This window comes from Poromitra crassiceps (assembly GCF_964638095.1).
Source record: "Poromitra crassiceps genome assembly, chromosome: 5".
NCBI classification, from domain to species: Eukaryota; Metazoa; Chordata; class Actinopteri; order Beryciformes; family Melamphaidae; genus Poromitra; species Poromitra crassiceps.
The window spans coordinates 37,187,144-37,213,968 of record NC_139642.1 but is presented as its reverse complement, the minus strand read 5'-3'; the positions used below and the strand labels follow the sequence as shown (position 1 = coordinate 37,213,968).

At 44.7% G+C, this 26,825-nt stretch overlaps 1 protein-coding gene across 1 annotated transcript; it reads left to right on the top strand.

Moving 5' to 3' along the window:
• Positions 1-385: 385 nt before the first annotated feature.
• zc3h4 (zinc finger CCCH-type containing 4) lies at positions 386-24,298 on the top strand. The gene is made up of 14 exons (XM_083636646.1): positions 386-559; positions 7,404-7,755; positions 8,344-8,451; positions 10,990-11,089; positions 11,820-11,971; positions 13,483-13,603; positions 13,884-14,011; positions 14,303-14,407; positions 14,706-14,817; positions 15,524-15,633; positions 16,059-16,534; positions 16,984-17,240; positions 17,689-17,937; positions 19,935-24,298. Exons 1-14 carry the CDS (start codon positions 480-482, stop codon positions 21,596-21,598), a joined length of 4,014 nt encoding a protein of 1,337 aa, XP_083492772.1. The 5' UTR covers positions 386-479; the 3' UTR covers positions 21,599-24,298.
• The last annotated feature ends 2,527 nt before the right edge of the window (positions 24,299-26,825 follow it).

Sequence of the window (26,825 nt, the reverse complement as noted above, 5' to 3'; positions counted from 1 at the left end):
ATGGAAAGCGAGCTGAGCCAGCAGCCATCCATTTTTCCATTGACGTTGAGTAAAATCCTTATAAAAAGTGTTTTAGCTGCACAAACTGCAGCTTTAACTGGCCCGTGTCAGTGCACCTGCGAGTCAATTCCGAGGGCAGAAGTTACCCTATTGCTAAGCCCCATTCGGTAATTTCCGTGAGAGGCGTGCAAGAACGTAATGCGTCATGACGTCACTGTCGGGGAAGTCCGCCTTTTCTCTTTGGGGAAGACGATCAGCCATTTTAAGTTAATGAGTCGTCATTTCACATCGCTACTGTAGGACGGAGAACGTCAGGACCAAATTTCATCATATTTCTCTTACAACTGTTAATGGAGAATTGCCTACTATGAACTGAAACGCTTCCTAAAGCCAAAACCTAAGTGAAGTGACGCATAAGCCAGTAGAATCCAGTGCAGTGTCGAGTTGTAATTTTTTGCACCTCAATGTAGCTAGAGGAAATGGCTGTGGAAAGCATGACTGTCCATCCAAACTCCCCAACTACCAACCACGAACACAACAGTCTCCTGACTGACGAAAGGTCGAGTAATTCTACAATCATATTTAAATGAAATTATTGATTTGTCCTGTGCTTTTAGACAAAAGCCCGGGGTTTATTTTTCATTTTTTCTTTCAAAGGGATTAAACTCGCCTTTTCTGGAAAACAAGTACAGAGGTAACGAACGCCATGTTGACACAACAACGCCAACTGGGAAGTCAAATAGAGCCTGTGATATTCCCTGTAACGTTATTTTATTAACGTTACCACAATCAACGATCAATCGACCCAGGCGAACTTGTCTGATGAAGGAAATGGACGAGGTCGAAACTGATCAAGCAAACTTTCACATTTAACGTTAGCCAATACAACGACTATAAAGCCATCGTTAATTGCTTGTCCGTTTGTACGAGTAGCTAACTAATTAGCTAACAAATTTAACGAATTGTGTGAGTGGTGACAATTAAGCTAATACCACACCTGTGAAATCGCAGTGATTGTATTTTGCTAACTGTGGGCCTATTTTCTAGCTAACTTAGCAAGCTTAGCTTGTTGGCTACCAAACAACTCCAGCTGGCAAGAGAAAAGCTAGGCTAATGGCTAATAGTTATTCGCCAATATTCGTGGAACACATTTCAAAATTCTCAATTAAGTGTAATCATCGTCAGAGAAGCTCGGGTAGTGTTATTTTATCGATACGATTTATTAAATCGAAAAACAATACCAAATTATAATAGTTAACGATAGTTTAACGTTAGCTAAACATTGCCGAAGCTAGCATCTCTCCTAGCCCCCACTAAATACGCACCAAGAATTTACATTTTGCCGTCGCCATTCTGACCTAACAGAAAATAGTTTGCTTTTAACTCCACCAACCCCCGTAATGATTGAGATTTTTTTGCAATCTAATTCTAACGGATAATTGTCGGAATATTGAAAAGTATTGACTAATCAGTCACTTTTAGTAGCTAACCTAGCTAGCTTTCGAAAGGACTTTGTGCTGTTTGTTGGCCATGGCTATGTCTAACATTTTGTTTTTGTTCACAGTCGTGCCCACACTCGACTAGTCCCAAACACACACCAACGTCCCCAAAATGTGTAAAACGTTTGCAAAGCATCCCAGAAGTGTTGTTTAATATCAAACACAAAGTTTCCCTTTCCACAGTCCCCAGTTGGCAAATTGTTACCCCCCTGTAACAGCCCACTGTCAAATCCCCCCAAACCCCATCAATGTCCCTAAAACGTAAGGAAAATACCTTTGTCAAATGTTTTCAGTGCAAAATATGAAGAAAACCTCTCACAGTAAGTATTCCCCATCATTTTAATCGTGGCCCATTTGCTTAAAGGTTAACTAAATATGGACTCTTCCATATTTCCATACAATAATGCATGGTAAATATTGGTACTGGATAATAGGGGAGAGTGATCTTTATTCTTTTGAGCCTTCGAAGCGTTGAAAGCTGACTGCTATAGTAGGGTGTGTTCAGGAATGTAGAGAATTTACCATCGCTTTGGGATAATGTTTATGGATCTAAATGGAAAACTTGTTTGGCATATTTTTACATGGATGATTTCAAATATCTCACAGGCTTTTTCAGCATTCAGCTGTTAGCAGTGCATCTATAGTTGTTGGGTTGGCCCCCTAAGTAACTTCTGAAGCGAATAACAATTTTTCCTCTTCATAGGCCTGTTTGGGATGGTAGCATTGTGAGCCCTTCCACCTAATCTGAATTGATGCCATTTCTTTGCCAAGTGTATACTGACCTGAGTTTATACATGGTCAGTTTTTCACATAATTGGCATATTGCAAGTCCATAGGTTATGTGTGTGATGTGTGTGGCTTGGCCAGCAGCTTGTGTCCATAGCGAGTCCCACCCCCCATTCACCACAGAGCTGGGATATACCGCTCTCATCCTTATCAACAGAGAATTCCTTGTTTCTAGTGAAGGACAGGCCAGTGTGTGTGTGCCCTTGCCTTGACAGGTCTTGATTAACAGGCCATATGCGCTAACATTGAGTTAGTGGAGTGACTTGGCCGTTGAGGTGATAATCTTTACTTTGTCGTTTGGTTTGACGGCTGATAGTGGGTCGAACCTTACCCTCAGGCTCTTTCTATGTTCGTCTCAGGACTTCACGGTAGTAAGAGCCCTCTCATGGACCATGCTTTTTTCGTTAGACAATCTGTGTTGGGCATTAAACTCCCCTTATTTCTGCACTTTGAAGTCACAGGTAGGGTCGGGTGGCGCAAACTAATTATATCGGAAGCCTAGTTGCGGCAACTTGCGGGAAAAAGTGAGCGGTTCTTTTTTTAAAGACAAAGTTTGACAAGAATCACAGAGTTGCCTGGAAACAGAGTCCAGGCGCATGCGCACTGGCATCATTTTGTCTTATACATACATTCTGCAATGCATTTAGACAGACCACCACCGCTCACTTTTTCCCGCAACTAGGCTTCCGATATAATTAGTTTGCCCTACCGAAATAGTACAGAAATAAGGTGCGTTTAATGCCCAACACAGATTGTCTAACGAAAAAAGCATGGTCCATGAGAGGGCTCTTACTACCGTGCAGTCCTGAGACGAACATAGAAAGAGCCTGAGGGTAAGGTCGAACCAATGGTCGAACCCAAGAACAAGTTAAAGTTTAGTAAAGTGTGTGTGCGGGGTGGTGAAGACAGCCAACATTAAGTTTCTTTCGGGACTAGTGTAGGCTACCAGTGCTGCAATGATTAGTCGATCGTCAGAAAATTAATCGCCAGCTATATTTACCACGTGCACTGCCTGCACAAGAGTGGTCAAGAGAAGGCGTTTTGAGGAGAGTCAGGCATTCAGTCAGTCAGGAATGGATAACGGTGATGATGTCATCAGTGATGATGTCATCAGTGATGTCATAAGTGCCAAACTTGGGCTGTTGAAATGGTGCCATCAGTGATGATGTCATCAGTGATGTCGCTCAGTGCCAAATGTAGTTTACTCGAATGGGCTTGTTGCATGAGGTAGCCTGGTTGCTACATGACACGTGGTCCTGGGCCAAAGTTTCCCTTGTTTATAACCGACTAATCGTTTAGGCTCATTTTTAAGGGGGCATCGTTCCAGCTTCTTAAATGTGAATATTTTCTGGTTTCTTTAGTCTTTTGTGACAGTAAACTGACTATCTTTGGGTTTGTGGTGTGTTGGTCACTGATGACATCAAAATACATTTGATGTCTTCTTGGGCTTTGGGGGAAAAAGTGATCTAATCTTTCACAATTTTGTGACATTTTATTGACCAAATGTCTAATCGATGAGTTGAGAAAATAACAATCATTAGTTGCAGCCCTATAGTGAGTGCACTAGGGATGCTCCGATCTGATCCTGAGCATTGGTATTGGTCCAATTTTGTCCTGTAACACTGGATCATACTTGTATATCTGAAGGTATTCCAGAATGACCCAGGAAACATGAAGTTGAATGAGATTTTCTGGCAATAAGACTACACTTTCTTATCCAGAATGAACCACTACTACAGGGTAAAACCTAGTTGGGTGTTCAACTCAAACTGTGAAGGCACAAAAGATTATTCTTCGGCTCATTGTCTAATGGAGCAACTCCAGACCCTATACCTGAAGTTGAGTCTCAGTTGTGCTTTCAGATGTTCACATATTGATTGGACTTTACTAAAGCATGGGGATATAATCAATTCTTTGAGCAATGTTCACTTGTGTAAAGAGGAAAAAATATATACAGAAACACCAATTCTGTATTGGCAGATATTTAACAGTGATTACTGATTATTTTCATTATCGATTAAACTGTAGATTTTTTCCCCGTTGTTTGGTCTATAAAATGGTGAAAAATGTTGATCACTTTTTCCCCAAAGCCCAAGATGACATCATCAAATGTCTTCTTTTGTCCTGACCAACAGTCCACACACTGTTGGACAAAAGAAGACATTTGATAAGTAGATAATTAGTTTGCTGTCATTGAAGACTAAAGAAACAAAATTGTTCACATTAAGAAGCTGGAACGAGAGAATTTTAATTAAAAAAAAATGTAAAAATGAGTCTAAAATTATGGATTAATCATCCATAAAAATCGTTTGGCGATTAAGTTTCTTCAGATCGATTAATCGACTAGTCGTTGCAGCTCTAGAATCAATATTGTACAACATGAGTTTTATTTGTAAGAACGAGTTGTCTCTGTCTCTTTGCTCTGCAGATGCTGATTTGCTCTATGACAGAGATAGTTTATAGAACAGATGAACCTGATTATTCAGCTCCCAGTGGAAGTTGGTATGCTGAGGCTGTGCTGTGGAGTGAACAACACACAGCTGACATTTTGTGTCACCCCACAGGCCAGCCAAGGAGAGGGCTTGTGTACATTGGCTGCAGTTCCGTGTGCGCTCCAGCTCAGAATATAAAGCCAGTGTGTTTTTGAATAATCTGATATTGTCCGGTTATAGATATGCCAGCCAACGAAAGGAATGCTGATCATAAATCAAGTGTCAGTTGCTCTTATCCCTGTCCTCATGCCTCACTCTTGGCCTTTTGCAGACAGAACCTGTAAGCCTGCTTTGGCTGTTGGCCTTGGCCAAGCCAAAGCTGGCACCCATTCACCCAAAATCATGCCTGGCATGAAAGTAAAGCACATGATGAGTTACTATTCAACTTTATGACTCATCTTAAGGCCTCTTATAAAATAGTTATGCTTTTGACGGTAGAATCATCTGTATGGGAACAGGGAATTTTGCCTGATGACAGGTAGCAGCCTTTTTCCAAAATTGATACACACTATATATAATATGGAATAAACCCCAACATGTCTTATGTTTTATAGTTTTGCTATATGCTATCTTTTCCAGGTCTAAATTGAGCATGTTTCAGTACTGTCATGCTTCTTTTTAAACTGTTGGCCTCTCTCTCCTATGTGCCCCTGCTCCCCCTCCCCCCCTTGCTGTGTGTCTGTAAAAACACCGCCAGGCCCCCCGCGCCCCCCCCCCCCATGCTGCTGCGGTGCAGGGCTCGGCCTGCATGTGCATGGTATGGTTTGGCTCATGTCGCCTCATGTGAGTCCTCTGCCCCGCTACTCGACCTCAGTTAATAACGCGTTAGTAATTCCCCGTCTTGCTGTCCGCCCCTCAAAAGCTGAAGTAACAAAGCACTGGGCAATGTGATGGTTTGATGATTTGCCCTTTATTTGTGACTGCACATGGCAACTTAATCCAAATCTGTAGTTTAGGCCTGGATTATGTGGTGACTCGTGAGTCACAGGTTTGGATGATTCCTCATTTTAAAGTAGAGAATATCTTCACATGTTTGTGTTGTGAAAGGGGATGCATTATGTGAAGTAGTAGGATCTGTTGTACATTTTTGACCAGTGGCTTAAACAGGGGCACATCTGTGGAAAAAGCAGGGGCATTGTGCAAACACAGCTGACAGATTCACACACAAGCTCCCATTTTTCTGCTCTCCTGAGATGGAATCACTGAGCACATGACTGAGTACATGTCTCTTAAAGAATGAAACTAACTGTTGTCCTTCCAACAGAGTGCCAATGTTTTATCCTATAATATAATAAGAATGAGAAGTTTCTGTGAGTGAGCTAACTCCCACAGGTCCACTAGTAATACAAAAAACAAAGAGTAGGAGTGCTGTCGGTGGCACAAAGCTAAACTAAACATCAAATAGGGTCTGAACCAAGGCACACAAGCTGATAGCTTTCATTTCATATTGGTAATTGGAATAATTAAACTGACCTTGGGTTTCAGCTCTAAGGAGCCTTCATGATGGTCCGAGTCTTCTTTCTTTTATTACTACACTCCTTGCTCTTATGACATCACTGATGACATCATTAGTGGGACTTTTATGACATCACTGATGATGTCACAATACCTCTGACATCACTGATGATGTCACAATTTATGACATCACTGATGACATCATCACTGGGACTTTGTGTGTGTGCGTGTCTGTCTCGTGTGTGTGAGTGAATTTATGACATCACTGATGATGTCATCAGTTGGACAGACAGACAAACAAACAGACAGAGCCCTAGCTCCCTTGTATATAGATAGATAGGCCGGAAAATGTTAAAAACTGCTACGAGCAACTTGAATGATGGCTCTGTAATCTTTGTCCACATGTCATTAAGATAAAAAAAATTACATAAAAACGAGCATTGATTTAGACAGTTGATTGCATGTGACAGTATTACCCCTGCGTAAATTGTTAATGCATTCTCATCTCTAGATTATGTCAAATTTTAGCGAATCACATCAAGCCTCTGTACTGTTTTCCTGAACGGTTCAACACCAAACACTGAAAATGAACTGCTAAAAGTACATTTTTATTTTTCTCTTTTATTTTTTTTATATCTATTATTTCATTGTTTGTTATGCAACTTTATTTTGAAATGTGTTATACAAATTATGTTTATAATTTTTCAAAATGACTGTTACTATAGTAATTGTAATGTAATAGTGCTGACAAGCCTTGTCTCTCTTAGTCATGCTAACTAAATTTTGTAAAAAGAAGTCTGGGTCAAAGTGATGTCTAGGAGAGTGATTCTCAACCTTTTTCATATGAATGACTCCTAATTTAGTCCACAGACCCCCAATTTGATCAAATTTTGTATTTCAGATGCAAATCTGAGAATATTTTTATTGTTTGAGATATTTTGTCAGAATTCCATGACCATCTGTATTGTAGGTGGAGAGTAACCAGTGAAACTTTGATCAAAACAGTCATTCTTCTACATTCTTCAACTGTCTTAACTTCTTGTAAATAATAATGATAATATAATAATAATAATAAGGATTTAGATTTAGTCTTCTATTCACCAAAAACCTTTGAGTCAGTTGGCAGAGCGAGAGCAGGCGATATGTAACCATGTGTTCTCTCCACCTACAGGCGAGAGGATGGAGAACTGGAGGAGGGCGAGCTGGAGGATGACGGGGGGGAGGTCGAAGAGGAGGAGGCGGGCGGAGCTGCAGCCGTGACAGCAGGAGGTGCTGAGGGAGCAGAGGCTGCAGAAGGAGGTGGTGGTGGAGTGGGCGCAGCGGGAGCGGGAGGGGGAGGGGGAGGGGGAGAGGCAGGGGGGGAAGTGGCGCCCGCGGAGCGGCCCACGCGAAGCAGAGAGCGCCACGCCAGCACGGGCTCCGACGACGAGAGGGCCCACCGCCGCAAGAGGAAGAGGAAGAAAGAGAGGGAGCGAGAGAAGGAGAAGAGGAGGTCCAAGAAGAGACGCAAATCCAAACATAAAGTAAGCATTGTTAAAGGGTTTTGTTACTGTAATCTTCTGTTGATAGCCTTCCATGTAATGTAACATAGCGTCAACTTTATTTTCTGTAGCTGTTGATGTAACATAGCTCTAATATGTGTTGATTTTAGTGCTTAGTGAATTTTATATTACCGTAATATTTTTATGGAAAATTAGACTTTTGTAAATAAAAAATATATAGTAAAGAAAAGTAGATGAAAATGTTACTTTGTGCTGCTGATGAAACCCAAATTTACTCGTGGGGGTCGACATTGTGTCTGCCTGTCTGTCCATGTTATCCGTCTCCACCCAAAAAGATATAAACCTCTGCTGTGTCTCTCCCTCTGCCTCTTTCTTTCTATCTCTACCTCTTTTTCTCTGTGTCTCTCCCTCTGCCTCTTTCTTTCTATCTCTACCTCTTTTTCTCTGTGTCTCTCCCTCTGCCTCTTTCTTTCTATCTCTACCTCTTTTTCTCTGTGTCTCTCCCTCTGCCTCGTTCTTTCTATCTCTACCTCTTTTTCTCTGTGTCTCTCCCTCTGCCTCTTTCTTTCTATCTCTACCTCTTTTTCTCTGTGTCTCTCTCTCTCACAGCGACATCCGTCCTCTGATGACGACCACTCGGACTACAGCGATGACTCAGACTACAGTCCCAGTGAGAAGAGGAAGTACAGAGAGTACACTCCTCCATATCCCCCTACTGTAAGTGTCACAGCAAAATATACAGCACATCTGAATGTACAGCAAATCAGTATTATACCAATAGTTCCATTATTAAAAGGTGCTGTAAGTTGTTGGTGCTGTAAGTATGTTTTTGTTCAAATAAGTAGCTCTACAATTTGACAGCCATCACTGTTATAGAGTGTTTGGTCAGTAACGTGGGTCTCACAGTCCTCTGCAGTAAACGGAAAATACATTTGTGGAATCCTCTCTCCTGATTGGATCTTCCTGATAGGATCCCAGAAAATGCATTTTCTGTATACTGCAAAGTGGAGGACCCATGTTACTGACCAAACACTCTATGCTGTCAGAAGGTAGAGCTATTAACACTTTATTCTTTATTTTATTTCAATTTTATTTTAATACCACTTACCAAACCTTTAATTGTGTAAACTAATTATTATACTGCTAATGATTGATTGATTGATCATGTAAATCCACTCCCTATTTAACGCCTATTTAACACATTGAGTGCCAAGGACGTCTGTGGACGTCCTAAAAAAAAGTAACGAGGAGTGCCAAGGACGTCTGTGGACGTCCTAAAATCATAATTCATATTATTCCATAATTCTGCTGTTTAAGGTCGTACCTAGCCAGTGAGCATGAATCCCTTCAAGGGATCACACGGCGCCACCTTAAACATCGTCACAGGAGCTGCTCCACCCACCTCAGATCCTTTACTTTGTACAGGAGACAGCGGAGAAAGCCGTGATGAAAGTGGAAACCGATGCATGCTTTCTGCCAGAGCTGTATATATTGCTCTGTCTACAGCGAGAGTGGGCTCGGCTGCATCCGCGCTCACAACTGAGCTCTTATGCTTCTATCTATCTCCACACGATTTCCTAGAAAGCCAGCATCCGAAGCCGAACGGGCCAAGCCTTTTCGTTCAGTCGCGTTTGCCAGCGCGCATCATTTCCTTGATGGGCGCTGGGATCTGTCCGGGGCAAAAACGGAGTCGAGAAAGCAAACTCTGTGCGTGTGGGAGGAGCCCGCAGCTCAGAGGTGGAGAGGGGGGGGGGGGGGGAGAGGGGTGTGTGGCTGCACAGAAACCACACCACACGCCACCACATCAGAAAACACCAGCCAGAGTCAGTGAATGTGCTCGAAATTAGAGTGCAAAAGGTATTCATAAAAGGGACTATATCTTGGAAAGTAAAAAAAAACGACAGAAAACCCTTGAAAGTGCACTTTTTTGAGAGGCTGTAATTTCATAATGGAACTGTCTAGAAACAAAATTTCTTCTTTGGAAGAAGCAGGAGTGTTCAATGTTTCATTAAAGTCCAGCCCCGTTAATATAGCCATAATAGAAAAAATTCTATAGCTGTTTTCAACTGAATGGAAGTGAATCTGGCACAGGCTCCAGACAATTTTACTGAAGCGCTGTGGCACTCAATGTGTTAAAGTCCCTGGAAACCAGAAATATTTCTTTATTATTTAGCATTTTGAGTTCATCACATCACAGGATCCTATGTTAATAAGCCACCAGCCGAATTTGAACGATGATGAACGTCGCAAAGTATATAAATTTAGGTTTGACAGCCATGGCAAAACTCATGAGATTTCATTATTTTTTAGAGTGTACTTTCTCCCGCGGACTGTGTGGGCGTGTCCAGTCTACAGCAGGGAAATTTCTGTCTCTCGGAGAGCGCGAGAGAGAGGGGGGGAGGGAAACGGAGAAAGAAAGAAAGAGAGATGAGTGTCGGTGTGTGCGTGTGTGTGTGTGTGTGTGTGTGTGTTCGCGCGTTGCTCCGCGGCTCTCTCTCTCTCTCTCTCTCTATAGAGAGAGAGAGAGAGAGAGAGAGAGAGAGAGAGAGAGAGAGAGAGAATGGCCTGAAACCCGACACCTTGCTAATCTCACAAGCATAGTGCTTGGCAGACCGCACACAGAGGAGACGGGCAGCGAGGGAGCGCTGTCACTGGGGGCAAAGAACGGACTTGCCATAGGTGGGTGCGGATTGCGCGCGTGTACAAAGGTTATATAGAGCTTATGACGTCATAAGCTCCTGCGTTTTAGCACCTCGCGCACTGCTGTCTTCAATGAGGAAGTACTTTTTAGAATCTTGTAGAAAAGTGGCGATTTTAAGGCTTTGGGTTGAAAGTAATGTATAATAATTTCGGAGGCACAAAATTACTAACATAAGACCCTAAATAACATAGTTAGAACGTTTTTGTGGATTTTGGTTTCCAGGGACTTTAACTATTTAACTAAGTCTGTAAATCTCATGTAAATTCAACGTAAATTCATATTTATTATCCACAGAACACTTCACCACTCATGTACATATTGTATATATTTACTCGATTTGATTGCACTTACAACTTTGTGATTGTCTTTAGTTATCTTCCTACTTCTTATCTCTGTATATTGATGTGACCGCTACGCTGCATACAGACACTAAGAGAAATTCCTCGTATGTAACTTGCATACTGTGGCAATAAAAGTCTTTCTGATTCTGATTGTACAACCCTAATGTTTGCTCCATTCCTCCGCGCTCCCTCTCTCTCTCTGTCTGTCTGTAGTCTCACGGGGGCTACGGAGGCTCGAAGAAGGGCAGCTACATGAAGATGGACAAGCAGAGCTACGGAGGCTATGATGACTACGGAGGAGGAGGAGGAGGAGGAGGAGGAGGAGGAGGAGGAGGAGGTGGAGGAGGAGGAGGAGGAGGAGGAGGAGGAGGAGGAGGAGGAGGAGGAGGAGAAGAGGAGAACTTCGAGGCCGAGGAGGAGGAGGAGATGGGGGACGAAGATTACGGGGACGACTTCGCCAAGGAGCTCAACCAGTACCGCAAGGCCAAGGAGGGAGGAGGCGGGCCTGGGGGCCGCGGCCGAGGTGGGTGCAGGACAGGACAGGCTGGCTGACGGGCCTTGACGTTGGAAATGGCCTTGTTGTGCGATACAGTTCTGCACCATAGACTGTATAAAAACATGTGACGTAGCCACCGTTTTATATCGCCATCTTGTTGTTGTTTTTGACTCAGACAGAGCCGCAGCGCCGCCTGCTATTGCTCTGTGATCGGCGATCACCGGACAGGCGACCTGTCAATCACGCCATAAAAGCATAGTCTTGTTTTATCGTCTATTTGACTCTAAATGGGACCATAATTGACTAAATGAAGATCATGCTGTATTGAAGAAGACTTTTTGGCAAATAAGCTGTTTATTGAAGGCACCATTACTTAGAAAAAGATTGGTAGCAGTTTCACCTATGTGCAGCTCACTATGATATGCTACAGTGCACCAATCCTTCCTGCGCAACAGTTGTAGGTTGATAGTCAGGGAATCCTGGTCAATACCATTTTCCATAGATGAATTACTGACTGTTACTCCTCTTTCTCCCTCTGTCTCTGTAGGGGGCAAAGGTCGCATGAAGAACCAGAGAGGCCGTGGAGGGATGAGGGGAGGGAGGAGAGGAAGAGGAGGGAGAGGAAGAGGGGGTCGAGGTGGAGGTGGAAAGATGGGAGGAGACGACGATGGAGACGGCTACGGAGGAGAAGACATGGAGGTTAGTGGGACACTTCATTTTTTGTTTTTCCTCCAAAGCGAAAGTGGGCCGTCCGTTCCACATTTTGTGTTTTCTTCTAAACTGAGACATAAAGGTCGATTCTGGAATCCTGGAACCAAAGTTCTGGTAGTCCATTTGTCCTGGTCCAAATCAGAGGATTAGTTCCTACTGTTGTATATTCACGTCGGTTCGGTTACGTTTCACAAAGCAAAATATCAAATGCACGAAGATTTATCCAACAAAAGCCACATGGGATCAGCCATGTCCTTCATTGGTCAGGAATTTGGTGCGAGAAAGGAGTTTATTTTGGGGCAGACAGACATTTGTGATTTATCGCCTTTTCTGTCAAACCCTGGGAATGGAGCCTGTTGTCGCCCTCGTGTTTAACAAAGGATTATCCTGTTGTTTATACAATGATATTCTCACTAAGTTATTGGTACCTTTGTACTTAATGTCTCCGTTTTTGCACAGCTTTTAGAAACAGGATTCTGCTGTGAGCATTTTCTACTTTCCACATTAGATTGTGTCACTGACAAAGATGCGACTGAAACATTTGATGCAGACTTTATACGTCACTGGTCACTTGAGCACTCTGCACTTTACATTTTGAAGAACATGGACAATTGCAAATATATTTTCCCAATGACTTCCAATGTTGTTGGTGGTGAGCAATGTGTGGATTCTTGGCATGATACTTCTATTTTCTTATTAAACACGATAGGATAAAACGTTATTGTCCCTTGAGGGCGGATTTGTCTTGGACTGAGTGAAACATCAAAACAGGCTCTAACAGAGGTAGACAGACAGGTTACATAACAAACCAAACAAACTGATGCAGACATCCATCAAGGCTTTAATGGCTACTGGCACAAATAAATGTTTGTAGCAGTTTAGCATTTTGAACCATGAACCGTTTGTTTCTATCATAGTACTGTATTTGGGTTAGATCACTGCCGGATCACGTTCTCATGTTCTCCATACAAAAGGCTCCAGGGCTCATTTAGAAATGTACCAAGAGTAAAAAATGGTCAGCTTGTCTTGGTCCGCACCCCAGGGAGGTTTCTTTGTCCTCCAATGCTCAAACAAACCAAAAACCGCTCCAGGGTTTGAAATAATTGCTGTAAACAAACCAGGTGTGAAAACGCCCTTTCCATGTGCTTTTAACATTTCATGCCCCTGGTACTACAGATGAAAACTGGCTAGTAAGCTAAATCCGACACATAATACAGATTGATGTATGTTGATTGATGTGCACTGTCCCTGTAAAGTAAAGCAAACAACCCTTTACAACACTAATCAGCAACTAAATTCTCTGTAGCCACAACACTTAGAAATATTTAGACCTGCCAAACAAATGTGGAGATATTTGACTATTTCCGCATCATATGCTGACAGGTAAATAAGATGCATTTACGTTTCACTGCAGTATTTCCTGCAGTCTGGTGCTCACGTGTCGAACATTGTGTTGAAGCAGGAAGTGACACTGCATCTCGTTAACTCTGTCTTCACAGTACGGTGGTGGTGGTGGTGGAGGTGGAGGAGGAGGTGGAGGTGATGATGACTACGACAACATGGGGGATGACGACTACGACGACTACAACCAGTACAGGAAGTCCAAGGACAGGGGCAGAGGTGAGTCTGGACCTGAGAGCGTTGCATTCTCCATTTTTAGACAATTTTGATGGGCAACAGCAGCTGAGGAGTTGCCTCAGTATTGTTACTTTAATCACATATTTATTTATTCGTTTATTGAATGAGTATCTTATAACCAGAACAGATTTGAATTGACTTTTGACCCCATGTCTTAACTTGAGTGGCTGAGTGTCATTTGTTTACTCTGCCCAAAATCTCACTCTCTCTCATCCTCTTCCTCCTCCTATCTCCCGTCTTTCTGTCTTTATCTTCCCATCAGGTGGTAAAGGTGGCCGGGGGCGTGGCCGAGGTAGAGGGCGGGGCATGAGCCGAGGGAGGGGTCGCAACCGAGGGAGAGGAAGAGGAGACCATGGGAACGACGATGACAACGGAGACATGGACAACGGGGTGAGGACTAGGGTCATATTTGCATGTAATCATAGTAGATTATTGGGAAGTTAATGACAAGCAACTGACACTATCTGTCCTAAAGCTCCAGACACACCAAGCCAATAGTCGGCCGTCAGCCATGTCTGGGCGTCTGTCGCTCTAGTATTTACGGTGTGTCCCGCACGGACATAAACTGAACCAAAACGGACATAAACTGAACCAAAACGGACTTACACTGTCCTAAACTATTCACTCTTTCCTACATCGCTCAACACTTTTGCTCTTCCCCTCTCTGTCTGTGTGTTTTAGGATGGAGGTGGAGATGAGCGACCAGGACCTGGGAGGAATCAGAAGCCCCACGATAAGAAAGGAAAGGCCATCTGCAAGTACTACATCGAGGGAAGATGCACCTGGGTGAGACAGCACAGCTCAGAACCATTATCTGCTTTGAACCTTGAGGATAGACCATGGTGTAGGGACGGGTGTCCACTGACCGCAGTCACAGTTAGGACTGTGTGACACTGGAAGTTGTGTGATGTTGACACTTGTTCCATTCTTCAGATCTGGTTCTGAAGCCTTTATAATCTGTTTTTCTAGGACAGACCACACTTGGTGGTAGAATTCCTCACTAAAATAAGGGTTGAATGGCAGTTGTCTCCAATTAGTCCGAGGCTTCGTTCTCATTTCTGTCACTACCTTCTCTGACCACCAGGGGGATCACTGCAACTTCAGCCATGACATCGAGCTTCCCAAGAAGAAGGAGCTGTGCAAGTTCTACATCACCGGCTTCTGTGCCCGGGCCGAGCACTGCCCCTACATGCATGATATCCTTTACTGCAGTCCACTCACCCAGTGTAGAGCCTTCGTCAGGCCACTGAGATGGATTACCTGTCGATTCAGATGAATGAAAATGGTCATAATTACCTTACAGAGATAGGTCATTAATAAGGCAGAACACACTGAAGACCGAAGTAGCACTCAGAAATATGTTTATGAATGTAGAATCTTGTATTGAATCGTTGTATTTGTTCTATATATATATATAATTTTCTAATCATCCCTTGTTACTTAATTGGCACATTCAGTCCTTTACTCTCCACCGTGATAGCTGATGTGTGGTGAGCGTTCTGGCGCAAACTGTCTGCCATGCATCACCCAGGTGGGTGCTACACATCAATGGTGGATGAGTTGAGTCCCCCCCCTCCCACCCCACTGATATCTGAAGCACTTTGAGTACCTAGAAAGGCACAATTAATTAATTTTCCAAGTTGGATTGTAAATGTAAAACTAATCAGAAGTGACTGACAAAATTGGTCCCACAGTAATCTGTAATAGGCCAATATTGGTAAGTAATACTAGTGCACCTTGGTGGGGGGGGGTGGATGCAGCTCTAGATCCCTTACCTGGTAATATAGTGTAATGTTATTCACATGACTGAAAATCAGTTCTGTTCAACAAACTCAGGATGACTTTCAGCTTTGCAGCCAGTTTGTTGTGAGTGTTGCTCCTTGACCCCGCCCCCTGTGTCACGTGACTTCCCCTGTAAGCTGTTCCACACCACAGGGAACTGCGTCAATGGAGACGAGTGCATGTTCTCCCATGATAGCCTCACTGACGACACACAGGAGCTGCTCAACAAGGTAGCATCCTCTCAGCACACACACCCTTCTTCAACTCCTCTGTTTGCCCTTGAACTCTGCAGCTCCTTCAAAGGTCTATAAATGTCTTCAATTGAGTTGAGAATTGAGAATATTACAGGCCTTCAGAGCAGTGAAATATTGCTTTTTAAATCTTGAAAACAGCTTCAGCACTAAAAACAAAATCATTTTCTCAATGAACTACATCATCCCGTTCTTGGCAACCTGTATTCCAGTGCTGTGTTTTCACTTTTCGTGTTGCTTTTTGTGGCGAGGTTGGTCTTTATATTCCAACCGGCAGTAAATAGATCTAAGAAAGTCTTAAATGTGACTTGCTGAGACTGACAGAAAGCCTCTGTTCAGCATGTCAGTTACAGGACTCCCTCCCCCTCTGACCTCTCGTCTCTCCCCTCTCCCTGTTCATCCAGATGTTGGCGGAGGATGCAGAGGCAGGAGCAGAGGATGAGAAGGAGGTGGAGGAGCTGAAGAAGCAGGGGATCAACCCCCTCCCTAAACCCCCTCCCGGAGTCGGCCTCCTCCCCACCCCTCCTCGACTCTGCCCCCCAGACGCCACCCCCGGCCCAGTGGACTTCAGCGGACCTATGGGCGGTGACTTTGGGGATTTTGGGGGTCCCTCGGGTCCCAACCAGGGGCCGATGGCCAACAAAGGCCCGCCGGTACTGGTGCCTATTCCGGGGGCGATCCCCTGTGCCGGTCCCCCTCCCCCTTGCCCTGAAATGGGGCCCTACCAAGCAGGCCCCCCAAACCCCAGTGCTCCCTCTCCCCCCATGGGCCCCCCACCTCCCTGTGGCGGAGGGGGAGGCGGCGGGGGGAAGAAGATCCCCTCGCTGTTTGAGATTAAAGTTCAGCCGACAGGACAGCTGGCTCAGAAACTGGCCGTCAGGTGAAAATACACACATATATAACAAAAATGTTTCTGTATTTGGTTGTACTGACCCAGTGTGCGCAACAATAGAGCAAACTTCAATTTCTACATTAAAATAATCACCAGCATAACAAATTAATAAAGTGCAGGGCTCCCCAGATATAGTTATTTACACTGTAAACAAGTGTAATGCTCGAAAGTGTCTTAATTTTCTATTGCACACTTGTCTTGTGTGATGATTAATTGCCTCTCAAGAATGATGGATTGTATTTATTTTTTAATTATATTATAAAAACAGTAACATTTTAAAGTTCTAAAAAATGTATGACAAGAAAAAACTTTAAATTGCAGTATTTTGTACAGATAATTGCATTGCAATTATATTTTGTGTCGGTATCTTCCAGCCCTACCTGGGAGGGACCCAGACTCATTAAAACCTAACCTCCATTCTCCCTCCTAATATCAAGGAGTCAGACTCCCAGCGGGACCCAGGGCCAGACTGGAGCGCCCGCACCCCAAGGGGCCCCCGGTGGCCCTCCACCTCGCTTTCCCGGCCCCGACATGATGCCCCCCGACATGCAGAACATGGGCATGCCTCCTAACATGGGCCCCGGAGGCTTTGGGTCCGGTGACGTGCCGCCTGGAGCTCCGCAAGGTGCAGGAAACTTTTTCGACAACTTCTTCAATCAGGAGGGAATGAAGATGGAAGGAGTGGTGGAAGAAGGTGAGGGCGCCTCTCAATTGATGAAACTGAACAAGGAATGAATGAAAGAAAAAGTCTTGTATTGGGCAACTTCTCTTGTAGAGCTAAATTGAACTGAATATTTATGTTTTGTGACCAACATTTCACAAAAATCAGTCTGCAGTACAAAACATACAACTGCACTGTTACAATAGGAGAAGGGAGGGGCTGGGGGGTACAGCAGGTAGTTACAGATCACAGATGTTCTATTTCTATGCTATTGCCTAGAAGATAGAATCATGTCAGAATTATTAGATGTAAATCATGTAATACATTTCTATGCATCCATAGTTTTCATGCGAACATCAGGGGTAAACCAGTTACTAATGATAGTCTTTTACAGTAAGTAGCTGTGAAAAGAATATTTTTGAAGTGGTGATTGCAAAGTCACATGTTTCACTGAGGCGAAACACTCTGCACTCCCTCCCAGGTGACAACTACCAGGGCTTTGGTGGGATGGAGGAGAGAGGAGGAGGAGGGAAATTTGATGACCGATCAGCTGGCCAAGACGGCTCTGCCAACGGACCGTCGGCCAATCAGGGAGGGAGGTCAGTGCCTGACTTCCTGCCTCCGGCCCAGCGCGTCCTGTTCATGAGGATCCAGCAGAAACAGCAGGAGGAGGAGGAGAGGGCACGCCGACTGGCCGAGGGAGGAGCGGAGAAGAGCAGAGATGCTGAAGGTACAGAGAAAACATACCTGCACACAAATACTGATATTGCTTTTCAAGTGAGTTGAGCCCCCTCTTTACATAATCTAAGTCTCATTTATCTCCCGGTTTAAAAATCAGTGTCTCTCCCTCTTCATCTGTATCTTTTTCGTGACTGAAATGGTTAAAGCAATGAGTCATTGACAGAATATAAGCAGTTAGGGCTGTGCCGATTCACTTATCTCCCGATTCGATACTATCACGATACTTTGGTGCCGATTCGATATATATTGCGATTCACGATTATTGCGATTCTACGATTATTGCGATTCGATATTACGATTTATTGCGATTTTTGTTTATTTTTTTCTTTTATTTTTTCAGTTTGTTTGCTTTTTTACACTAGATTAGAACATGGGAAAAGTTGAATCATACACTAGAGACTGTATATTATATATCATGAGTAGGGCTGGGCGATATAGTTAAAAACAGGGGCGGACTGGGATCATAATTCAGGCCGGGCATTAGATACCAAGCAGGCCAGGCCGATATGGGCCAACGCGCGTGAAATTTGGGCCATTTGAAGCCAGATTTGGGTCCAATTTTACAATGAGATGCACCCACTTTAACCCTGAAGTGTAATTATTACTTCAGACTAACTAATAAAGTAATAAAACCACTAGTAAACCAGTAGGCGGCGCCTGGCCTGCTGTTCAGTGAGTGGCCTGACTGCAAGCACCCAAAAAAAAAAAAAAAAAAAAAAAAAAAATTTTTTTTTTTTTTTTTTTTTTTTAATTTGCGATTATCGATTCTGGAATAAAAGATCGATCCAAAAAATCGTGACATTAAAAATCGCGATACTTAGGTGAATCGATTTTTTCCCCCACCCCTATAAGCAGTGTGTAGAGCATGCAGTTCTACTTTAAATGTCATACATACGCTTTGGCAGCAGGAAATGTGTCTGTAACGGGGTTGCGACCCCGGCTCTGAACTGGCTCAGTGTAAACATCTTGTGGTTGTGTAACTCCAGACATCACAGAGCTGGTTCCTAACAAATCACCAAAGAGTTTACAGCTGAGCAGGAAGAGAAGGAACACAGAGGAACGAGCAGCCCCAACAACGTTTGTAGTTTTATTTCTAGTTCGGCTTGTTTGTCGTAAATGTCCACAAACATGAATGTACTTGATGTGTTCCCACGCAGGTCTGGGAAGTCTTGGAAAGTATGCAAAGTTAAGTCGAGCCTTTCCAAGCCTTGAAAACAAAAAGTATGGGAAAGTTATGAAAAATACTCTTGTCCTTATGCATCCCATTCATGCATGTCCATACACGTATGTAGTTCTAAACTTAGTGTCATGTGACATGCTGTGAATAATAATCCTCAGTTAAGAATTATATGGCCTAGTCGACAGTCATATTGTCCAAAGACCTGTCATTCGTCGTACATTATATTGACTGATCAACATACTGACCCCAGTGTTCAATATCAATAATTTGAGATCTGCAAAAAGTAGGAAATGTTGAAACTGAAAATGTGTTTCAACCCTGGGTGCATATTTATAATTATGTTTTAGTTTAAAGACCGTTCTGATAGGTCCTATCAGAACAATTGTTAAGGGCTTAAGGGATAGTATATGACATAGAGGCGAAGAATGTGATCACTTTTTCCCCAAAGCACAAGATGACATCCTCAAACCCTTATCTTTTGTCCTGACGAACAGTCCACAACCCAAAGATAATCAGTTTACGGTCATTGAAGACTAAAGAAACCAGAAAATATTCACATAAAAAAACTGGAACAAGATAATTTAATTTTTATTTGTATTAAAAATGTGTCTAAACATTAATCGATCATAAAATAGTTGCAGATTAATTTTCTGTCGATCGGCTATCGATTAATCAACTAATCGTCGTTGCATCTCGATGGCGGTCTGTGGTTTCTCTATTTGGGGTTCGTTCTTTGACCAAAGTTGTGACCTCTTGAGCTGAACTAACATGTTGTCGTCTCTCTCTCTCTCTCTCTCTCTCTCCAGGTGACTCAGGGAACTGGTACTCCAGTGAGGACGAGGACGGCGGTGGCAGTGTGACCTCCATTCTGAAGACGCTCCGCCAGCAGACCCAGGCTCCTCCCAAACCCGACGGCCCGTCGCACGACCCTCGCCTCCAGAAGGCTCCCCCCTCCCACCCTCCCCCCCGGCCTGCCGACCCCCGCCTGGCCCGGGACCCGCGCCTGTCCCGCGCAGAATTGGACTCCGCCCCCGCCCAGTCTTCCTCCGGGCCCCCGGCGGACCCCCGGCTCGCCCGAATGGTCGCCGCCTCAGCCGCTTCTGCCGCTTCTGCCCCTGCACCTAAACAAGATGCTCCCCTGGTCTACAAGCCGCCACCGCTCACAACCCCCGCGGTGGAGGAGGAGGAGCCGGAGCGCGTTCTCAGGGACAAGCCGGTGCCCATCCCTCTAGACCCGCTGATGGGCATGGCCCTGAGGGACCCACGCTCCCAGCTGCAGCAGTTCAGCCACATCAAAAAGGACATTGTGCTCCACGTCCCGCCCTTTGCGAAAATGGTGGCCTGGTCGCCAGAGGACCTGCTCCCGCTCCCCCTTCCCAAGCAGGACCTGCTGCCCCTGCCACCGGGCATCCCCCCCGTCTCCTCCCTGGACCCCCGGCTGTCCCGCGCCCAGCAGCAGCTCCACACAGCGCTCCCTCACGCCCAGCCTCCCCCCTCCCTGCCCCCGCCTTCCCTGGACACCCCGGCCCCGGCTCCCTCCTCGTCCTCCTCCATGCCGGACTTCGAGCTGCTCTCTCGCATCCTGAAGACGGTCAACTCCAGCCCGTCCCAGACCCCCTCCCCTCCTCTGCTGCCCACCCCCCCTGCTCCCGTGTCGTTACTAGGTCCTCCTCCTCCCATCATACCACCCGTCCCCGTAGAGAAGCCAATTGACCCCCGGACGGCCCGCAAGGCTCTCGCCGACCCCCGTCTGCAGCCTCAGAAGTCTTCCCTGAAGCAGCCGTCAGATCCGGTGCCTCCCCCGGCCCCCTCTGCCCCCCCGGCTCCTTCTCCCGGCTCCTCCTCCCCCACCATCGCCCCCTACGACCCCCGGCTGCTCTCCTCAGGCGGTGCGGGCCGCGGTGTGGGGGCAGGAGCACCAGGGGGCGCCAGCGTGCTGAGCGGTATCAGTCTGTATGACCCTCGGACTAGCAAACCAGCCAGCCCTGGTACCAGTAACGGCTCTGGCTCCCCCAGTTCAGCCAGCACAGAGCCCAAGCCCAGTGAGCCCACGGCGGGTAAACCCAAGTCCAAGGAGCCCCTCTTTGTCCGGAAGTCGGCGCTGGACCAACCGGAGCCAGAGAAGAGCGGGGAGCCGGCGACCGATCGATACAATGCCTACAACCGGCCGCGGCCCAAACCCGCACCCTCGCCTAACACCACGGCCCAGGGAGGGCCCGCTGCCGCCCCCGGAGGCCAGGGTCCCGCCGGAGCAGCCGCTGACCAGGCACCCGCAGGCGTCCACAACCTGCCAGTGTCATCTCTGTTCAGTATGGTGAAGCAGGCGGCCAAGCCCAGCGGCACGGGCAGCCCGTTTGGAGGGAACAGCCCGGCCCAGACGGAGCAGCAGGACGCCACGGAGCAGGACAATGCCTCGCTGAAGGAGGTTTTCAAAGGCTTCGACCCCACAGCCTCGCCCTTCTGCCAGTGACCCTGACTCTCACCCTTAACCCCGTCCATGGTTGTCGGCCACTGGCTCGTTGTTTTAAAATGTTTGAACACTGAGCAGATCAGTGAAGAAGAGGAGAGTGAGGAGCGCACTGAGGCAACTGTCTGTAAGACTGGTTAAGACAGACCTTTGCGGACGTTTTGATGACGTCACTCATGCCTCACACACACACACACCTTACCGCAGTGTTGCAGATCAGATTCTATAAGAGACTCTTGGGTTTTGGGGTGGGTTGGAAGTTAAATCTCTATTTTAAAGTAAACAATGATATATAAATAAATGTATCCTCTTCATGTCCACGCTTGATGAAAATAATTATACAGACATCGGCAGAAATGCATTTATATGGAGTGAACATTTTAGCTTCTCTTTTTGTCATCTCATTAGTTCCTCAGTTTCATCACTTCCTGTACTCCATCTCCTTTGATATACTTGTCAATATATTTGGGCAATGAAAACAGGCAACACTCAACAGGCGAAAAAGTAGGACACAAATTCCAAGATTTATCCTGATATTTCCTGGGAAACTGTTCACAAACTGTGCACAGCTCTGGTTTCTTTTTGCGATTAAAGCAACAACATCAATGCAACTTTTTGGCAGAATTGACACTGTTGCCCACAAATTGCCCTCTGTATCACTACCTTTGCATTCATTGTCCCATTTAATCCCTGAATCAACATTTTACGCTTTTGTCCTGCTGCATACATATACTCATATGCGCTCACTGCCTGTAGAAGCAACAATTACAAATATCGTTAAAAGTACAATTTCTGTTGCGCTTGATTTATTTTTTATTTTTTTCTACTTTTTACTTTGCACCATCAGTCTGTGTCCTGTGAGGACTATATCTGGTTTAATTCACGTTTTAGCATCTGTGCTGCCTCCAGCTGTTCATACTGTATCTTTGTTCATGTATTTGGCCCGTGACCTCTCGGTTGTGGGACTGCCTCTCTAACCACTACCCCCCCCCCCCCTTTCCCCCCGTTCATATCTCCCAGTTCACCCCCTCCCTCACCCTTGAATGTGCTCTCAACCGTTTGAATGGGAGGAAAGGCACGTACAGCAAGTGAACGTTTGAGCGGAGATCGTAAGCGAACTTCATGTTTTATCAGTCTGAAGATGTTGAACATCCACCGTTCAACAACGGCTTCTTTAGCGAATGTGGAACAGGTGGAACTAAGTTTCTATAGAAGAGAGAACTGCGCACTTACTCTGTGATCAGACTTATAGCACCCACATGGCCGTGTTGCAGCTTATGAGCTGGCTGATGTTTGCAGTGACAGGCGGCTGCTGATTCCTTCATCAAATTCACAACAAGATTGTGTTCTACTGACCACAGTGACTGATGAGCTTCAGAATTCATGGCACACTTTTACTATTTTATTAGACAAATGCATTTTTGTTGTTGTTTTTTGTTTGAATGGAAGCAACCTACAGGAGATCTGTCAGAGGGAAAAAGTTGCACACCGCGGCTTAAATGTAATATTAAGTTTGGCTAGTGGATGTTGTGGCATCCCACTCCGGGTTTGACAATCATAAACACAGACCATTAATGACCCTCCATGAATCTCCCTCTGAAGTTCCATCTTGTCTGAAAACAACCGGATAATTCCCAAATATTCACATATCAAATATTCAGATGAGCAATGCTTTCAAATCTCATTATGTAAAGAAGAAAGTAGAGGTTATGTACCATCAGGTGATATGCAACACTCGTATTCTAGATCGCTTGGACTCGTTTTACGATTGCAAATAGTTTGGCTGTTAGTTTGGCTGTTAAGAAATTGCAAAATGGACGTACAAGGTTCTCTGTCTTGCGTGTTAAGTTGAACGTACGCACACTTTAGGAGGAGGAGTTAGAAGGAGTTTGGGATGGATCACCACCAGTCAGGATGTTGAGTTTAAAGCCTTTAAAAGTTTTCCCAATTTCTAAGCTTTTCTGACAACAAATCCGTGTGAAAAGTGTGACTCCCTCCACCAGCCCAAGTCCAAATATCAAAGTGTGGATCCAAATTGCAGCAAGCGAATCGTGCCGAGGATGAAGAGCTGCGCTCGTTTGTTTTTGCCTTATCAGCCGGCGATTTGCTTTGCGAAGCTTTGTTTGAAAATCGTTCTGTAACGTTCTTTATGGGAGCGCTGGGGCTTTGTGTTGGTCTCCGGCGCATCACAGAGGTTAAGATTGTACAACTGAGACACAAGCAAACTGTTAGGATCCGTCGTCGTTTTCTCTGTCCGTCTCCTGTGAAAATGTTGATCATTTTAATTTATTTTTTTATACTTGGCTAAGAAATTATACCTCCTCACTTTGACCTATTTTGAACTGAATGGTTTTATATGACAGGAATATGTTGTTATTACCGCTGGCAGCCTGTGACGGTGCAGAGAGAGGAGAAAGAGGTGTATTTTTTTATTTGGTTTCGTGTATAAAGGTTCAACTTCAAACTAACTAGATCCACTATAGGCCAGGAGAAAGGCGGCGAGTCTCTGATATATTCAAGAGTGAAATGTATCGTTTGTTCTTTCCTTTGTTTTATGGTTTTGTTGTTTTTGTAAATTTGTTTTATGGTTTTCTTCCTGCTTTGTAAATTCGACCTGTATCCTGTCTTTGGAGGGGTGGCGTTTTCTAACAGTGTACACTGTAGGTGAGGTTGTGAAAGTATTTAAATAAAGGCGATACATGATCAACCGGTTAAAACTCTTGTCTTCTGTTCTTTTATTAACTCAAATTAGTTATGGTTATTCATGTGACCAATTGGTCAACCATGAATGCAAGTAAACCTCAGGTAGAAAGTTCTGGACCCTCTGGTGTGTTTCTCCAGTCCTTTCAGGGTGAAAAGTTGCCATTTTATTGGGGAATTTTATATAAAACCATGTGAGACTGTAATAAAACTCTGGATGAGAGAGTGGCAGTTTGACAGGTTATTTAATTTGCATGGTGAGAGCCAATAACTTAAAATCTATGATTACAGAGTTTAATAGTGTTGAATATTCATGATTGTTCATACAGACAAATATAATCGATTATGTTGGTCATATGAACAAGAATGAACAATCAATGATAATTGTAGTTGGAGCACTTAAAGGAGATGTGTTAGTGTAATAAGACGTGAGCAGTGAGCACCTTCTACCAGACGTTAGTAAGTTATTTTGTCAGTGATTTCTATGAGATTTGGAAGATGTTACTTTAAGTTGAATGTTCTTGGTCTATGCACTTAAGGTGTAAACATGGCTCAAAGCAAAGTTCACATATTAAGTGAGCATAATATGAAAGTTGTTTAAAGGTGCTGTTTCAAGTATGAAAAACAAAAAGTGTTTTCCACTGCTGATACGAATTAACTGCACATTTTATGTAGTTTTAGACGCAGTTAGATTCACATAGAATTCACATAGTTTATGTTTCATTGTGAAGAATAATGTTTTACGTCATATTCAACACCAAAACACAACACATGGCAGAATGTAAAAGTGGACGTCTTTCATCATGACAGACTAAGAAAAACACATTTAGATCTGGTTCACCGATGATCTAAGTTTGGATGGGAATCTGCTGTGTGTGTTTTCCTGCCTAGCCCCGCCCCTCTGTGTGTATTTAAAGCAAGGTTAAAAACACTTCCTGGACTGTGAGGGAGAAGCAGCCGGGTGGAGTTCAGCACGTCAATCACAGGAATGCTTACTGAACCCACTTTCAAGTACAGTACCTTCCTGTGACTATTTAAGTTTTCTGCCCGTCATTATATTGCTGTATGAGGCAAGTCCCGCCCACCTGCTAATGCATGTAGGACTAAAAATTACTTCCAATTCTGTTTGACTCAAATCTGACCTACAATCATTAAATATAAGAGGTTGGACAGTGAAAATCCTTAATTCCTCAGAAGCAGGCTGTTGCTGTTGTTGTTTTGCAATCAATTACATTTTATTGCTTTGTTAGGCATTGGAATTGGAGCAGTACAATAATTTGTAATAAAAATGAAGCCTATTATACACATAACCAAACATTTATAACACTAGAAATCTCGCGCGCTACGCGTGCCCGATTCCTAGGCTCACCCGCTGCGTGGCCTCGCCCACCACGCGGGCTTGCATGCGCAGCTCGGCCACTGCGCGGTCTTGCCCGCAGCTCGGCTGCTGCATGGCCTCGCCTGCGGCTCTTGCAACGTTTGTTTTGGGGTCAATGTGGCTCCTGAGTAGGGCAATGTTGCAGTACTTAACCTAACCCTAACAATTAAATAATGTAATTTTTTACTTAGTTGACATGAACACCATTAGCAAATGATTACTCGACACATTATTTAACCCTTATTGTAAAGTGTTACCACTATGGGATTACTACATAATGAACTATGCCAGTGTTTCTCAATGTGGGGTATGCGGACCACCAGGGGTTATCAAGGGGGTTCCAGGGGGTCCCCAGGCAAATTCATGAAGTGTTAAAGTTTAGCGTTTATCTCTCTACCTACAATACAGAGAATCATGGGATTCTGGACACAATCATATCTGATAAGTGATAATACACATATTTTTAGATTTGGGACAGAAAACTAAAATCTCATCAAATGGGGGTCCGTGGCTCTAATGAGGACTACATACTGTAGGTCGTTGATATGAAAAAGGTTAAGAATCATTGTACTATGCTGTCTCTAAGCTGTTCAGGTCTTCAGTGTTTGTGACGCAACTCTTGGCGGGTTGGGATGAAGGATGAAGACTCCCGTGTCCACACACACACACAGCCCGTTTCCTGTTTCACTATGATCCCTCTGTGATTCACTTCCTGCTCCGCGCCCACACTGGCTCCAGGGAAACCAGCCATTCATCCAGGACCTCAATGGTTTCCTATCACCCCCCCCCCCCACACACACACACACACGTGCACACACACACACACACACACACACACACACACACACACACACACACACACGCACACGCACACACACACACACACACACACACACACACACACACACACACACACACCCTTCTTACTCATGAATAACTTACAGAGCTGTGTAACCATTGGCTGTGTGTAGGCGCCACAGGTGTGTGTAGGCGGCCGCCACAGGTGACTAAGTGTTAGCTCAATTTCACGAGTTGATGCTCTGACACACGACTCAGCATCAAAATTCCCACCAGAAATATGATTATTTCCCAGGAACCGGCTGGGAACTCTCTCCACAGTCTCTGTGTTGATGTGGACAGTCTCTGTGTTGA

What these genes read in the sequence shown, in the direction of transcription:
- zc3h4 (XM_083636646.1), top strand. Translation starts at nt 480, where the DNA reads ATGGCTGTGGAAAGCATGACTGTCCATCCAAACTCCCCAACTACCAAC. An exon ending in ACGGAGGAGAAGACATGGAG is followed by an intron (nt 11,972 to 13,482) that starts GTTAGTGGGACA and finishes CTGTCTTCACAG; the next exon opens with TACGGTGGTGGTGGTGGTGG. An exon ending in ACGGAGACATGGACAACGGG is followed by an intron (nt 14,012 to 14,302) that starts GTGAGGACTAGG and finishes TGTGTGTTTTAG; the next exon opens with GATGGAGGTGGAGATGAGCG.